The sequence below is a fragment of the Gigantopelta aegis genome, chromosome 15 (genome assembly GCF_016097555.1).
Source record: "Gigantopelta aegis isolate Gae_Host chromosome 15, Gae_host_genome, whole genome shotgun sequence".
Lineage (NCBI taxonomy): Eukaryota > Metazoa > Mollusca > Gastropoda > Neomphalida > Peltospiridae > Gigantopelta > Gigantopelta aegis.
In genome coordinates, this window is record NC_054713.1 from 42,649,821 (window position 1) to 42,667,229 (window position 17,409).

At 39.2% G+C, this 17,409-nt stretch overlaps 1 protein-coding gene across 1 annotated transcript in view; it reads left to right on the forward strand.

Moving 5' to 3' along the window:
* Window positions 1–17,202, forward strand: part of LOC121390382 — a 24,621-nt gene extending 7,419 nt beyond the window's left edge. The window contains exons 2-11 of the mRNA XM_041522182.1: window positions 87–282; window positions 2,299–2,429; window positions 4,718–4,781; window positions 6,248–6,480; window positions 6,911–7,091; window positions 10,203–10,472; window positions 10,889–10,956; window positions 11,401–11,607; window positions 12,008–12,056; window positions 13,417–17,202. Of these exons, the coding sequence (XP_041378116.1) occupies window positions 87–282; window positions 2,299–2,429; window positions 4,718–4,781; window positions 6,248–6,480; window positions 6,911–7,091; window positions 10,203–10,472; window positions 10,889–10,956; window positions 11,401–11,607; window positions 12,008–12,056; window positions 13,417–16,538 (4,521 nt within the window). The 3' untranslated portion in view covers window positions 16,539–17,202. The remainder of the gene's footprint in view (window positions 1–86; window positions 283–2,298; window positions 2,430–4,717; window positions 4,782–6,247; window positions 6,481–6,910; window positions 7,092–10,202; window positions 10,473–10,888; window positions 10,957–11,400; window positions 11,608–12,007; window positions 12,057–13,416) is intronic.
* The last annotated feature ends 207 nt before the right edge of the window (window positions 17,203–17,409 follow it).

Genomic DNA, 17,409 nt, shown 5'->3' on the forward strand with positions numbered 1-17,409 from the left:
CCATCAACAGTAATATTTGATCCCAAAATGCACGATAGTCATCCAGTCAGTTTTAATAGATCTGCTGTGGTATTTTCCTACTTCAGGCTGATGCACCACGCCACTACACACACATAAACTTTGAGGAGGAGATTGAGCTGTTGCGGTGTTGTGCGGGAGACTGTCGGTGTCACAAGGTGCACTGTCCGTTCTGCGACGTGCAGCACTTCAAACCAGCCGGCTCAATGCGTGTCCGGGATCACATCACACAGTCTCACTTCAAATACGCCGTTACCGTGGGAAGTGAGTACATGTCAGTGATAGAAATAAGCAGAATGTTTAACTAGTTCCAACGGATAAATAAATCTAAAAATTTACTTGTCCGCCAATATTTTTATTTGTCCCAATAAATGATTTGTTGTATGTTTCATGTATCTATATATGTGTCAGTACATTTTACTTATGTTCAATGTTTTGACCTATGAAATGATTATAAGGTAGTGATACCAGGGCCCCCACCCTGGCACTACAATAATATTTTCCTTGGGGTCAATAAATGTTCATGAAAAAAGAAAAAAAAAGAAATGGTTTGTTTTATTCAAGTACAAGGACAATGTTTTTGATTGCTTAAAATGAAACTGCATTGAATATTTTCACTTGTCCACAGGATAACCACCAATGTATATTTCGCTTGTCTGAATATATTTTCACTTGTCAGGACAAAGGGACAGGTGTTTATTTCTAACGCTGCATGTGTGCTGCATTGTCTTAAAGTTGCAAACCCTAGTTTTTACAACACTACCGCATATTTGTTTTTTACTGTTAGAGACGTTTGTGTTAATTGAAATCAGACATTACACGTACTTACATATTCCCTATCTGTTTAGAATCAGATTATCATCCATCTTTGAACATCATAATTCTGAAAATGCATGTAACCTCTGAGGTGACAAGGTTATGGAGTCTGAGCTCTCGTCTATTTTTAGGGGGTATTTCCCAATTTCGGTATCACAGACTCTTTCTCTCTCTGTCTCTCTCTCTCCCCCCCCCCCCCCCCCACTATTGTAATTTTATAGGTTTAAAAGTTTGTAGATTAACCAAACTCAGCTAGGATCTACAACTTTTAATTGCAGATTTGTATGGCTTTTCATTCTTGGTTTTCATACAAACATAACCGGCCTCGGTGGCGTCGTGGTAGGCCATCGGTCTACAGGCTGGTAGGTACTGGGTTCGGATCCCAGTCGAGGCATGGGATTTTTAATCCAGATACCGACTCCAAACCCTGAGTGAGTGCTCCACAAGGCTCAGTGGGTAGGTGTAAACCACTTGCACCGACCAGTGATCCGTAACTGGTTCAACAAAGGCCATGGTTTGTGCTATCCTGCCTGTGGGAAGCGCAAATAAAAGATCCCTTGCTGCTCATCGGAAGAGTAGCCCATGTAGTGGCGACATCGGGTTTCCTCTCAAAATCTGTGTGGTCCTTAACCATATGTCTGACGCCATATAACCGTAAATAAAATGTGTTGAGTGCGTCGTTAAATAAAACATTTCTTTCTTTTTCTTTCATACAAACATGTTTTTATGTTTAAAACATTCAGAAAAAGCAGGTATACTGATTGTTTCAGATATGCTGTTTCTGAAATGTTTCCACCAATGCAACATCTCTTTTCAGACCAATGTCATGTCTGTTTCAGATATTTCGATTCTGAGTGTTTCCACCAATGTCACATGTCTTGTTTTCAGATATTCCACCAATGTAACATGTCTTATTTCAGATATTCCGATATGAAGTCTTTCCACCATTGTCTTTTTTCAGATATTCCGATTCTGAAGTGTTTCCACCAATGTCACATGTCTTGTTTCAGATATTCCGATTCTGATTCTGAAGTGTTTGTTTCACCGATTCTGAAGTGTAACACATGTCTTGTTTCAGATATTCCGATTCTGAAGTGTTTCCACCACATGTCATTCTGAAGTGTTTCCACCAATGTCACATGTCTTGTTTCAGATATTCCGATTCTGAAGTGTTTCCACCAATGTCACATGTCTTGTTTCAGATATTCCGATTCTGAAGTGTTTCCACCAATGTAACATGTCTTGTTTCAGATATTCCGATTCTGAAGTGTTTCCACCAATGTCACATGTCTTGTTTCAGATATTCCGATTCTGAAGTGTTTCCACCAATGTCATTCTTGATTATTCTGATTCTGTGTGTTTCCACCAATGTAACATGTCTTGTTTCAGATATTCTGATTCTGAAGTGTTGTTCAGATATTCCGACCTGAAGTGTTTCCACCAATGTCACATGTCTTGTTTCAGATATTCTGATTCTGAAGTGTTTCCACCAATGTCACATGTCACCGGGCCACTTCCATTGTCCGTACTGCGAACAGCAGCTCTACAAGAGAATTGCGTTTGCTCACCACCTCAAATCACATCTCAGGAAGATGGTATGTGTAAATTCAAATGTAAAAAAAAAAAAATATGTATTGTTACTACAGATAAAATGTGAATTACTACAGCCAACCTGAATTGATCATATGGGGAAGGTAGGATTCACGATAAATATTATTTTTATGCCCATGCCAAAACAGACAGTGACCACCACCTTTCCGAAATGTTATCCATTCTGGATGTAGGGGTGGGATGTAGCTCAGTGGTACAACGCTTGCTCGATGCGTGGTCGGTGTGGGATCGATCCCTGTCGGTGGGGCCATTGGGCTATTTCTCGTTCCAACCAGTGCACCACGACTGGTATATCAAAGGCCGTGGTATGTACTACCCTGTCTATGGGATGGTGCATATAAAAGATCCCTTGCTGCTAATCGAAAAGAGTAGCCCATGAAGTTGCGACAGCGGGTTTCCTTTCTCAATATCTGTGGTCCTTAACCATATGTCTGACACCATATAACCATAAATAAAATGTGCTGAGTGTGTCGTTAAACAAAACATTTCTTTCTTTCTGGCTACAAGGCAATTATACAGTTTATCTTGCACAACATTAATTCACGAGTGCAAGATAAACAGTATTGCCAAGTAGCGAGTTGGGTATTCTATTTATTACCCATTTTCAATATTTATCATTTTATGGAAGATTTGCGAACGATACTGTTTTTAAAAACAAGTTTTCAAGTTGAGAACAAGAAACAGCATTGCGTCATAGCTGTGATGTACGTATCACTGATGACGTAAGTTAGTTGTTGACATCACTGCCATCATGGAATCTATTCTTACACATAATTAACAGACCTGTCAACCTTTAGTCAAGAGAAAGCAGGAAGTGTGTGTTGAAAAAGCAGGAGATTTTGTCAAAAAGCAGGAGCTTTTTTAAATTCACACAATTTAACCCAAAATCGCAAGATTTAAAAAAAACATTATTACAATAAGTTATATGAATACTTTATAATGTTATATATACTTCTTAACCTTAGATCTTGGCATTTTTTTTTTAAGTTTAAATATTATGATTTAAAACATTTAAAAAATAAAAAAAGTTTTATCCAAAAATGTTAAGTACATGAACAAGAAATAAAAAATTTAATTAGTACATTTACGGTATTACACTTACAGCCTTACAGGTTGCGTTACATTATCATTTGTGGTTAGTGTACCTAAGTACCAAAGACAAATTTATATAAATCTTATAAATTAATATTCAATTTTTACTATAATGAGGAACGGTGGCGTGGTACTTATTTAAAATCATTATAATGATGCAATAAACATTGTATTTTCATTAATCATAAGTAAAACCTCATTACGGAAATCGTGTGAAATATACCAGAATTATACCCATTTCTGTGAGTAACTTTATGTCAATGTCAAACACAACATTTTTTAATTGTACAAAAATAATTTCTTGAAGTGTACCCTTATAACCAACATTTTACCGCACAAACATACAAAATTAACTGACACAAGTATGTTTATACAGCTAATTGGTCTTTTCGTTGTCTTGCTGTGACATGTGATTTTAACATGCATCGTGTGTATCGCTGTCAATTCGGGAGTCTGGCAGTTCAGATTCGTCATAGTTGCATTATGTAATCCAGTGGGAAGACATTTTACAATTCAGAGGTGTTATTAGAACTAAATTGGATAGTTTTTTTTTTTTATATGGCAACACTGAATGTCAATACACAGCCTGTTGAATTAGCGGCAACACGCTTCGTAGCCATTACGATGACAACAAACATTATAATAACACGTCATTTTATAAACTCCATCATGTGCTAAAATAGACTATCCCACAATTCTCACTTCGGCAAAGGTTAAACAGTCGGGACAATTCGGCCTGTTACATTCTCGGAAACTGAAAGTAGTTGACATTTTCCGAATGAGAAAAAAAAGGCAGAGTTACTTCCCTTCTGTTATTTTGACAAAAGAGGATCGATTTTTTTTTTATGCTTACAAAAATGTCATTTAACAGGAGAAACTGTCTCCCGCACAGCGAAAGGAGATTTGATCAAATACCGGGAGACTCCCGCGGAATCCGGGAGGGTTGACAGGTCTGATAATTAACGGCCCATAGTGAAGCACCATTTATGACATGAAAACCTATCTAGAGGAAGAAATGGCTTTTTTTCTTTCCCCAATTCTTTCTGCTTATATGGATAATTATAGTCCTTAGGACATGCATGTTTCATGACTTGAGAATAACTGACACATGTATGTGTATAAAATATCCTTCCTACGAGTCTGATATTGATATTTGGTTTTTTACTTATTTTCTGCTCAGGGAAAAGATGAAACTGTTGTCCATTTCTTCTACAGCAACCAACCAACAACCATTAACTTTGATGGTGAGTCCACCAAATGTTTGTTCTAATCTGTTTTCATATTTATACCCAAATAAGTTTGATGTGCAGTCAAGGGCATACGCTGTCAATGTTTGTCTGGACTGTCTGTCTGTGTGGGAAAGTGCATATTAAAGATCCTTTGCTACTGATGAAAAAATATAGCGGGATTCATCTCTAAGACTATATGTCTGAAATACCAGATGTTTGACGTCCAATAGCCAATGATTAATAAATAAATTTGCTCTAATAGTGTTGTTAAACAAAACACTTTTTATACGCCCATCTATGTTGGGTCGTATTATGTTAACTTTTTCTTGTCCGGACCAAATCTTGCATACAGATGCATTTAGACGGCCTCGGTGTCGTCGTGGTTAGGCCATCGGTCTACAGGCTGGTAGGTACTGGGTTCGGATCCCAGTCGAGGCATGGTATTTTTAATCCAGATACCGACTCCAAACCCCGAGTGAGTGCTCTGCAAGGCTCAATGGGTAGGTGTAAACCACTTGCACCGACCAGTGATCCATAACTGGTTCAACAAAGGCCATGGTTTGTGCTATCCTGCCTGTGGGAAGCACATATAAAAGATCCCTTGCTGCCTGTCATAAAAGAGTAGCCTATGTGGCGACAGCGGGTTTCCTCTAAAAACAGTATCAGAATGACCATATATTTGACGTCCAATAGCCGATGATAAGAAAAAATCAATATGCTCTAGTGGCATTGTTAAATAAAACAAACTTTACAGATGCATTTAGAACCATCAAACCTCACATGTTGGAACAACTTGGGATGGTAGTGTATTGTGTTCTAGTACTAGGTCACTGTAACCTACTTTTTACAATCTACTGCACATAAATGTAAATCCTTGTCTGGACCATATCTTGCATACAGATGCATACAGGACCATCAAACCTCACATTTAAGAACAACTTGGATGGTTTTGTGTCATGTACTATTACTAGGTCACCGTGACCTACTTTTCATGGTCTACTGCACATAATAGTAAATCCTTGTCTGGACCATATCTTGGGATGGCGGTCTGTAACATACTATTACTAGGTCACTGTGACCTACTTTTCATGGTCTACTGCACATACCCCGCCATGGAATCGTGGGCTGGCAGAGTCAGAACCCGAATCCATGTTGGGCGTGCCTGAACCGTAAGGATGTGAGCACGTTAATACAGTTCCCTTCCTTCATAACAGTAATCCTTGCTCTGACCATATCTTGCATACAGATGATATACCAATCATGGTGCACTGGCTGGAACGAGAAATAGCCCAATGGGCCAACCAACTGCGTATCATGTATCTCACCGGTACTCTTGTTACATTTGTTTTTAGTTCAATAAGGAGTGACAAAAAATTAACTGAAAAAGTAAAAAATATTTGCTACAGTGTCAGGATGTCTAAAACAGTAACATATTTAGATACAAAGACTACACAAGGCACTAACGGTTTGTTATTTTGCAGGTATTAAAATAGCCCTGTGTACCGACCCGTGTGGCAATACTCTCAAACAACACTACCACTGTCCACTGTGCAAGAGGAACAACTTTGGCAACATGGGTGTCATGGTGACCCATCTGTGGCGTTGTCGAGACAGAAGAAAACACCGGCGCAGTCTGTCGTGTTTACAGACATCTGACGATTATCTACAGGATACAAAATATCTCCTACCTCTCAGAGAAATACTGGCAGATAAGGTAATGACTCTGTGAGTGACGTAGTTTTAATAATGTGCTATAGGTTTTGTTTCCATTTGTCCATCCATCCATCTGTTTGTCTGTCCCACATTTTCTGGACTTTTTGGAAATGCCTCAAATTAGGGGTGGGATGTAGCCTTATGCGTGGTAGGTCTAGGATCGATCCCCATTAATGGGCTATTTCTCAGACCAGCCAGGGCACCACGACTGGTAAATGTGGCAGGTTTCCTCGCTAAGACTATGTTAGAATTACCAAATGTTTGACATCCAAGAGCCGATGATTAATCAGTGCGCTCTGGTGGTGTCGTTAAACAGTACACACTTTAAATTGTTCTCAACTGTGTGTCAAAATAATGGTGTGAGTTTAAAATGTGCTAACATGTCATTAAACGAATATTCCTTTTTCGTCTCTTTCATGACACATTCATAGTGGCATTGCTCTATTGTGCGGACTGTAGACGACCTCCAGGTTGTCCAGTGTGACCGTGACGATTGCTGCGGTAACCAGTCCCACTGCCCACTGTGTCCACCTGACAGATTCCAGCCCACGGTCGGCACCGAGGTGAAACAACACGGCCTTTCTCACTGGGACTGCAGAGTTACCTACGTTGGTGAGTTAATAGTTATGATCTGTTGGTGAGTTGGTGGCTATGGATGATCTGCAAGAGTTACCTACCTTGGTGAGTTAGTGGCTGTAGATGATGGCCTCAGATTACAGTTATCTTCCCATTTGGTTGTCCAAAATCCGGAAGTTTCACCGCGCAAGTAGTCTGCTGTTTGACTGTGATTATTTCATGGCAGACAGCTATGAAGTGGCAACTGTTTGACTGAAGTGACAGGGGATAGCATGTAGTTTGTAAACATGTGTAACTTGTTGACATTGAAGACTTGTTTGTGGTAATTCCGGCCCATGAAAAAGTAGTGCTTTTTGTGTAAAATGGGTGTACTCCGGCCTGGTTTAGAGGGTGTGTCTGTTTGATATAGTTCACACATTACACCGGTTAAATGCTTGATTCTGATGAAAATATTGTAACCAGAGAGGTGAAATTACACAGACTGATTGTGAATACCACAAGGAATATGAAAACTTATTGATTTATTTTCTAAATATTTTATTAAATTAAAAAACATTTGTTTTGAATTTATTAAAAATTAAAATTAAAGTTTTCAACTTTTAAATTTCAATATCCTCCAAAATAGCATAAAATTACCTCTGATGTTACTACAGGTTGTTGCAATATTTGTTAACAGTTTTGAGCTAATAATTTGGTAAAAAAGAGGAAAAGTTGGATTTTGTTGGTCAATATTGAGATTTTTTTTTTTTTTTACATATTGAATTTTAATGAGTTTCTCAATTATTGCAATTGGACAGAAGATCTAAATATAATGAATATATCCCTACTAAATGTAATTAAACACTTTAAATAAATAGTGTACAGTTTTTAACAAGATTGAGTACTCTAATAATACATTTCACCTACATTTATGTAAATTACACACTTCAGTAATTTTTAGAAAATGGTCTTTTATCCTTAGAAAATCTAATAGGCTAATATTCTATGCTGTCTGAATGTATTTATTGTGTTCAGTAATCAGATGCTGGTACACTTGTCAAGTTTATTGCAGAAAATCTGCCAAAAAAGTTAACATTTGGCTTGTAAAACATGGCAGAATAATCCACAATGCATATTCAGTGGTCATTACTACAAACATCCTTCCAATCAAGCAATACTACACTGAGGTATCCAAGACACTGGCACATGATTACACTTGTTAACAGTTATCACTGGAAACTGAAAAATATTGTGCAAGTACCTCTTGGTAGGATTTATATCAGCATTTTGTGACAAAATCTTCATTTTCAAAGTTGTCGTCAACAAAAAACATATTATGGTGTATACCTAAGTAACATCTGTAGGGCATATTCATATTAATATGCATTTATATGGACTGTTTTGCCTTTTACAAAGTGGCTACATATCTAAAGTAAAAAGTAAAGTTTGTTTTATTTAACGACGCCGCTAGAGCACATTGATTTTTTATCTTATCATCGGCTATTGGACGTCAAACATATGGTCATTCTGACACTGTTTTTAGAGGAAACCCGCTGTCGCCACATAGGCTACTCTTTTTACGACAGGCAGCAAGGGATCTTTTTATTTGCGCTTCCCACAGGCAGGATAGCACAAACCATGGCCTTTGTTGAACCAGTTATGGATCACTGGTCGGTGCAAGTGGTTTACACCTACCCATTGAGCCTTGCGGAGCACTCACTCAGGGTTTGGAGTCGGTATCTCGATTAAAAATCCCATGCCTCGACTGGGATTCGAACCCAGTACCTACCAGCCTGTAGACCGATGGCCTGCCACGACGCCACTGAGGCCGGTAGGCTACATATCTAATGCAGTAAATAAAGTAGATTAAGTAAATACAGCAGGTCAAAATTGAATCTGAGGCCTATCATGTCTAATTTTCCCTGAAATTAGTGTGTAAAAATTTGTTGCAAATGGTCCCAACTTTGTGACTTTCACCATCCCTGTGACACACTTCTAATAATGTACCATGAATTCAGTCACCATATCTTTAATAAGCCTCCACTTATCATATCTAAAATGCAAAATTTTACAGTTTTAGATTTTAATTTTTTTCAAAAATTTAAATTTAAGTTTAATATTTAATTAAAAATGAAGTAAAATCTAATGATTGATTTTTTTTCCTTTAAATATTTCAAAATCTTTCCAAGACAACAGTGTGCAGATAGAACATATGTAGAAGAAAAAATAGCTGCTCATTGTATGAAGAAATTCCAAAATTTGATAAAGTTATTACATTTTGAAGTTGGTGTCTCTCAAGTTTCCATTGCTAAAATTGGCCATGGCAAGGCTCTGTGGTAGGTGTTTTAACACAGCCTCTATATACTCTCAGTTTAAAGGTGACATCCCGATACTTACTGAGCATTGCTTTAATATGTATATCATTGGAATGCATTAGTGTGGGCCAGTTTTTAGGGGGGAAAATGGACTGATAGGCCTCAGATTACAGTTATCTTCCCATTTGGTTGTCCAAAATCTGGAAATTTGACCGCGCAAGTAGTCTGCTGTTTGACTGTGATTATTTCATGGCAGACATCTATGAAGTGACAACTGTTTGACTGAAGTGACAGGGGATAGCATGTAGTTTGTAAACGTGTGTAACTTGTTGACATTGAAGACTTGTTTGTGGTAATTCCGGCCCATGAAAAAGTAGTGCTTTTTGTGTAAAATGGGTGTACTCCGGCCTGGTTTAGAGGGTGTGTCTGTTTAAACCAATATGCTGGGAGAAAGAGCTGGACAACAGGGGTTGTCCTTTTCAGGGTATGTGTCCCCCATGCAGGCAAAGGTACATACAAAACTTCACGGGCCTGCTGATATTAATAAAAATGTTATAGCCACTAAGGCTATATAGAAACATATAGCGAAATTAATTGTGGTCTGAGGCCCTATGATTGATCTGTTAAGAGTTACCTACCTTGACCTTGGTGAGTCAGTTGCTTTGAATGGCCAGTCTTGTGATATGAGAGTATCAACCTTGATAATTTAGAAGACATAGATACTCCACCAGAGCTACCGACTTTGATTGAAGTCATTTGCTTTAACTTTTATTATTTGAAGTGAAATTAACATTAGTTAAACATGTCATGTTCTGTTTATCATGTTCTGTAATGATATCACGTTTTCTGACAGATTATTCCATGCTGACTTGTTACTTAGACTGTGGGAACAGAAACAGAGATTCAAGTGGTCCAGTTCAGGGTCACTACCACTGTCCTTTCTGTGGTCAGACTCACGGATGTAAAGACGGTTTCACGAGTCATCTCCCCATATGTTACAAGGGAGATAACTCATTTGAATCTCAGCCTGAAGAGACTCCGCCCTTTTCCCAGGACAATGGCAGTGACTCTTTGGTGGGAGGTGAAGAGATCGGCGACTCACCAAAAGGCAGTGACAGGAGAGGTTAGTAAAACTTCCTGAGCCCCGTTTTATGAAGCAATCTTAGAGCTAAGATCACCTTAAGAGCATACTTTATGCACTTGTGTTGATCTTAGTGCTAAGATCACGTCATAAAACGGGGCCCAGAATTGTTTTGAAGACGGTTAGGCAGAAAGCCAGATATTTAAATTCATAATTTAATAATGAAATATACAGAATGATAAAATCCGAAAATAAGTGTTCTAGATTCTTGGATCTTGACATAGTTTTTTTAGTAATTTAATGGCGTTCACAGATTCTTATATTTAATGGTGTTCACATATTCTTATATTTAATGGCGTTCACAGATTCTTATATCTAAATACTGTTATTTTTTTAATAATAATTTTCATAATTTTAATTAATATATATATATATATTAATGTTACATTTTGTTTCAGTTTCTATGGATAAATCTGAACACAACATGCTTCCTGTGGAAACAGTTTTACCAGTAACAAAAACAGAGGTATGTTTTAAACTAGATGTTTACAGCAACTTGAGCATACTGCTTGTTTAATTTATAGAAAAATGGAGATATGATTTATGACAGATTTGAAGAAAATCCTTCAGATATTTAGCATAATGAAATTGTTGGCTTACTTTTTAATACAAAGATATGTCCGTAGTGAAACCCAAACAATTTTATCTTTATATAATTTTATACTTGATTTATGTAAAAGTATTCTGTTAAATTAAAAGTACAGTAAACTTTGTTCTAGTTGTTTGAAAGCATCACAGCAGTTCTTGGTAAAGAAATGATTACAAGATTAGAAAACGGGGGCAATAAGTCAGTTAGTTGAAAAAATAACTATTAAAAATTTTGGCTTACATTACAGTTCAAAAATAATTTTATACTTGTTTTTTGTAAAATGATCCTGTTAAATTAAAACGACACTAACCTTTATTTAAGATGTTTGAGACCATCACAGCAGTTCTTTGTAAGGAAATGGTCACGAGACTGGAAAACAAGGGCAGTAAGTTGATTTCGAACGTACTGGGCGAAGTAACCCGACTGTCTGACTGTACCTGGAGCTGGTCTCCAGGAACCCAGGGCAGAGTGTACGCATTAACTGGTGGCCTGGAAAACTTACAGGACGCCAAACGTCGTCTTATGCAGGTACGTCAATAAAGTGCAGGGAACACATTTAACATGGACGAGACTGAATCTTGTCAGCTGAAGGGTTAAAAAAGTTATAAATGGTTTATCAGAAGCAGAATGTTTTAGGGAGGGGGTGGGATTTGCAAAAAGGGCACGTAACACAATTCCAAAATACACTGAAATGCAATATTTATATCTTCCCGAAAAAACACCAGTTGACCAAGATATTACATGCCTCACTTTAAAAACAACAACAATAAATTGATTAACATATAGTTTGCAATTGTTGTTACTTACTTTTGGATCTGTGCCAGACTACTTGGTTGTTGTTTTTTAGATTTTAATTTACTTACATAAGATAATAGTTTATTTTCATATAATGTTTTCATGTAATAACCTTTTATGTATTTTTTCACAGATATTAAATACAACTAACAATGAAGAACAACAGAAAATTGACACTATCTGTAAGTTGTCTTAACTAGACTTTTATTTGCATTATATTATACATACATGTCATAGTCGGTGATAGAAATAATCAGAAATGTTCACTAGTCCACCAGACAAGTACGTTTATAAATCTACTTGTCAGTACATTTAGAAATGTACTTGTCTGCCAATATTTCCACTTGTCCAAATAAGTGGTTTGTTTTGTTCCAGTACAAGGACGATGTTTTTGAATGCTCAAAATGAAACCGTGTTATAAATGTTTACTTGTCCACTGGACAATCATTGAGGTACATTTTGCTGGTCCAAACAGATTTTCACTTTTCAGGAGAAACAGACAAGTGCTTATTTCGAACACCAGTATTCATTTCATTTCAACTTAGTTTCATGCTTATGTCCAATTAAGGTTCAAGCACCTGTCCTGGATACACATAACTCAGTTATCTTGTCTGTCCAGGACAGTGGTATACTTGTTAGTGGTTAGTGAGAGAGAAGTCAGTGTAGTGAACTTACAGCTACCCACTGAGTCATTAAAACTCGCTCTGGGTTGGAGCTGGTACCGGTCTACGAACATAGTATCTACCAGACTTTTATCCAATGGCTTAACCACGACACCACCGAGGCCGATGCCAGCACCTGAAGGAACCAGTAATATATTAATTTGTTCTTCCAGTTTTAATGATGGAATTGATATATAAAAAATGAACTCTTAAAAAAAACCTTAATAGTTATTAAAGGTACAGTCTAGGTCTAGATCTAGGGTCTAGATCCTGGTGATCACGTCAGTAGGTGCATGGTCCTTACAATTTTAATCCTTATTTTTATATCATTATAACTGATTGTTTAACTGGGACGGGACATAGCTCAGTGGTATGGCGCTCGCCTGATGTGCGATCGATCTAGATCGATTTCCATCAGTGGGCCCATTGGGCTATTTCTCCTTCCTGCCAGTGCTCCACAACTGGTGTAACAAAGGTCGTGGTATGTACTATCCTGTCTGTGGGATGGTGCATATAAAAGATCCCTTGCTGCTAATCGAAAAGAGTAGCCCATGAAGTGGCGACAGCGGGTTTCCTCTATCGATAAAATAAATGTGTTGATGTGTTGTTAAATAAAACATTTCCTTCCTGATTGTTTAATTGAAATATGTCTTGACCTTTGTTTTCCTATTGCAATGACTGAGAGGTCAGTAGGTACCTACTTATATGGACTGCCTTTCAAATTACTGTGTGATCTCATGTTTTTCTTCTTTTCCCCCACCACTTTCTGCATGTAATGACATAGAAGTTGATAGATATAAAATGCTATATTTCCAGTGCTAAACCTAACTTACAATGGATTGCTTTTCGCTTATGTTGTGTTTTGCTTCTTTTCTTCCAGCAGGTGGAGCTGCAAACATCATCTCGTCTTCGATATCCACACAGACAGACATCTCCTTCACGGACTCACTCAAGATGGCAGCATTGGAAACGTCTGCCATGGACGATGAATCAATGACAGTGCAGATGGATGATGAATCATTCCCGGTGCAGATGGCTGGTGAGGCAGTAAGTCGGGAAGAACATTCCATAGATTCAACAAGTACAGACTTAAAAGAACATCGGAATATAAAGAGAAGAAAATGTCTCAAAGATGTTGATGAAAACGTGGTGTTGAAGAGAAAACCTGGAAGACCTAGAAAGTATTGTTCTGAAAAGCCAAGAACTAGTTTTCCTGGTTTTAAAGAACATGAAACCAGTAAGACGAAGAAAAAAAATGCTGATGTTCAAAGAGTGAAGAACAGTGTGCGTACGTTATCCAGGGTGTCATCAAGTCCGTATTCTAAGAGGAAGCCAATATCCAGAATCTCTCAATCATCAGATGATGGTCCACGCTATTCTGGAAAATACGACAACAAAAAGACAAATTTGAAAAACACACCTTTGGTTAAGCAACAGAAAACAGATCTGACCGAAACAGCCATTAAAAAAGCTTACGGAACAAGAGGAAGAAAGATGGACTTTTCTTTGCTTGCAACAGGTAAAACAAAGAAAGATAAAGATAATTCTGGACTCAAGAAAGAAATATTGGCCAAAAGTGTTAATGTTGATAGGAAGACAGAACTAAAAAAATTGTCTGTGAAGCTGGTTGATATTAGTAAGAGAAGGATAAAATCAATATCACAACCTGAAGATGGGCTGGATAAAACTGAGGATGAGATGGAACAATGGGAAGATGATGCTGATGGCGATCCAGATTTTGTTCCTGATGGCAAGAAGAGAGTATTGGATTCTTATGACGACAGTGTTGAAGACTCCAAAGAGATGACAGCAAGAGTTCGTAGTCTTGGAAAAACAGAAAGGAATTCCATTCATAAGCCTGTAACAGCAGAAAGGACTAAAATAACAGCAGAAAGGACTAAATCTGAGAGTGAAAACATCGACAGAGATCTACCTCAGGAGAACCAAATGTTTTATGTCCCCAAAATCACGGTTCCCTTGTCCTCTCTCCATCACAGCATTCAGCGAATGAGACCGAGAGATGGGATGCAAAGTGGTGATGATGTATACCTGTCTGTAGATACTTTAGCCGACGTGACAAACTTGCGGTGTTCTTGCTGTGACTTTGCGGGACGGAGCAGTGTGGAGCTGATGGAGCACATCATGGACGTACATCAGCTGGACCCACGACATCCGTGTTCAGGATGTGGGAAGAGATTCATCACCCACCAGAGTAGATCCCTGCACCTCCAGAACATGGGGTGTGGACGGGACAACAGATCCAGTCCGGTTCACCACTGTACGAAGTGCAGCAGTTTCACTTCGGAGCGGTTTTCAGACGTCACGGACCATCTGATCCTCCAGCACCAGGTTGTCAATCCTCTACGCTGCGACGTCTGCGAGAAAAGACTCAAAGACAAACAGAAACATCTGAAGCATCATCACGGTCCCAAGACTCGGTTTCCGGGCAGCTATGACACGGAGGATTTGGGCTGTCCTGTTTGCGAATTCACTTCATACCAATTCTCCGATGTGACAGATCATCTGGTAGAGATTCATGGAGTTGTAGACCCTCTTCGCTGTGATGTTTGTGAGGTCACGTTCAAACAGAGCAAAGCTTACCACTTAAAACAGAAACATGGTCCCTTGAATAGATACATTTATGATAAGTCGACATCTTGTTTGTTATGTCGAACCTCTTTCGATTTGTTCAGTGATCTCACACAACACATCATCGATGAACATAAAATGGACAATGTTCGTTGCGATGTCTGTGAAATGATATTCAGCTCGAAGCACGTGTTGTATGATCACGTGAACAAGACCCACGGACCATCGGACATCCAGTGTTGCAATATCTGCGGTCGTGGCTTCAACACGGTCCGAGCTCTGGTGAAGCACCGACAAATGATCCATCACGTGCAGACGACGATGGTGAAATCGTGCAAGAAATGCGACTTCAAGGCGCAGTCGAAGAAGGAGCTGAAAGAACACATGGAGACGCACGCCGTCGCCAATGAATGTCCAATCTGCCACAAGGTTCTCGCCAAACACACGAACATCATGATCCACATCGACACGATGCACACCAAACAGGAGGAATGCGTCTGCAACATCTGCGGGAAGAAGTTCCGACACCCGCGTTACCTGCGCCTGCATCTCGGCCGTCACAGCGGCGTCAAGCCCCACGTGTGCTCCGTGTGCGGGAAGCGCTTCTTTGCCACCAACACCTTGCGCTGCCACATGGAGGTGCACAAAGACCAGAGCGAGAGACAGTACCGGCACATCTGCTCAGTGTGCGGCCGCGGCTTCAACGGCAAGTCCAGTCTGGACGACCACATGAACAAACACACCGGGGCCAAGCCCCACAGCTGTCCCTTGTGTGGAGTTAAGTTCGGCTTCCGCAGCATGCTGTACAAACACCACCAGTTCGTCCACTCAAATCTCAGACCTTTCTCCTGCACCATCTGCCCGAAGTCATACAAGAGCAAACAGAGACTCTCGGCTCACATGGTCAGCCACACGGGCATCAGTCGATTCAACTGTCTCCAGTGCAAGAAAGCCTTCTCCACGTCGAGCACATTGAAGCAACACATCCCGAGATGTCGAGGGGAGAGACAGAAGGAGAATCTGTTATCCTCGAGAGCCGGGATTCTCCAGACGGAGAACTCTGAAAATGAAATCATCATCCATCTGGTGAACGGCCAAGACGGGACCGTGAAGATCGAGCCGTTGGACCACGGAGATGTCATTCAGATCGTGGAGGAGATGGCAGGTGCTGGGGAGGTTCTAGGGGAGGTGGGGCAAGGGCTGGGGGAGGGTGGCCAGGGAGAGCAGGTCTCGCAGGTGTTTGTGTGCAGTGTGTGCGCGATGAGCTTCCAGACGTACGAAGAAGCAGAGAGTCACATTGCGACAAATCATTTAGAACCAGAACCGGAACTTTCAGAACAGCCACAACAACCAGTGAATGAAGCGATGCAGACATCCGTCACACCCAAACAAGAGATTTTTGATTACTGGTGATTTTTAGAATCTTTTTTTTTTATTTTTTTTTAAGAAATTTGGTTTTTCAAAAGGTTCATACTAGCCAATATATTTTTTGTGCTGAGGCTTGTTAAATATATATTAGTTAATTTATTTTATGAAATGTCCTCATAACTAAATTACACATTGTATTTTCTCTGCTTTTGGCCTTATAAGGCCAAGTAACAAAAATACCAATGGTTCCAATTACCTGGTTGACACTAATGTTTTAAAACCATTTTTGCCAACCCTAAAAGTTTTTCAAAACAATGAGAGGATGCAGCATTTGTTTGAAATGTTACGTTATTGCTGTTTATGAAGACCAGTTTCACAGATTTTAGGTTTTAAAAAAAAAAGAAATTATAGTCTACCTACCTACCCTAATTTATTTTTCACATGTAACTAGAATGACGCACATTTTTTTATTTGGCCATGTAAGCAAATGATTTCAATAAGTGTCCTGTACTACCAACTCATCTGGCTCTTAACAGCCTTGTACAATTGTTATACAAATCTACTAGTAATGGGATCAGTGAATAAACGGATATGTCTTCTAAAGGAGATGGGCCGAGACATAGCCCAGTGGTAAAGCGCTTGCTCGATGTGCGGTCAGTGTGGGATCGATCCCTGTTGGTGGGCCCATTGGGCTATTTCTCGTTCCAGCCAGTGCACCACGACTGGTATATCAAAGGCCGTGGTATGTACTACCCTGTCTGTGGGATGGTGCATATAAAAGATCCCTTGCTGCTAATCGAAAAGAGAAGCCCATGACGTGGCGACAGCGGGTTTCCTCTCTCAATATCCGTGGTCCTTAACCATATGTCTGACGCCATATAACCGTAAATACAATATGTTGAGTGTGTCATTAAAT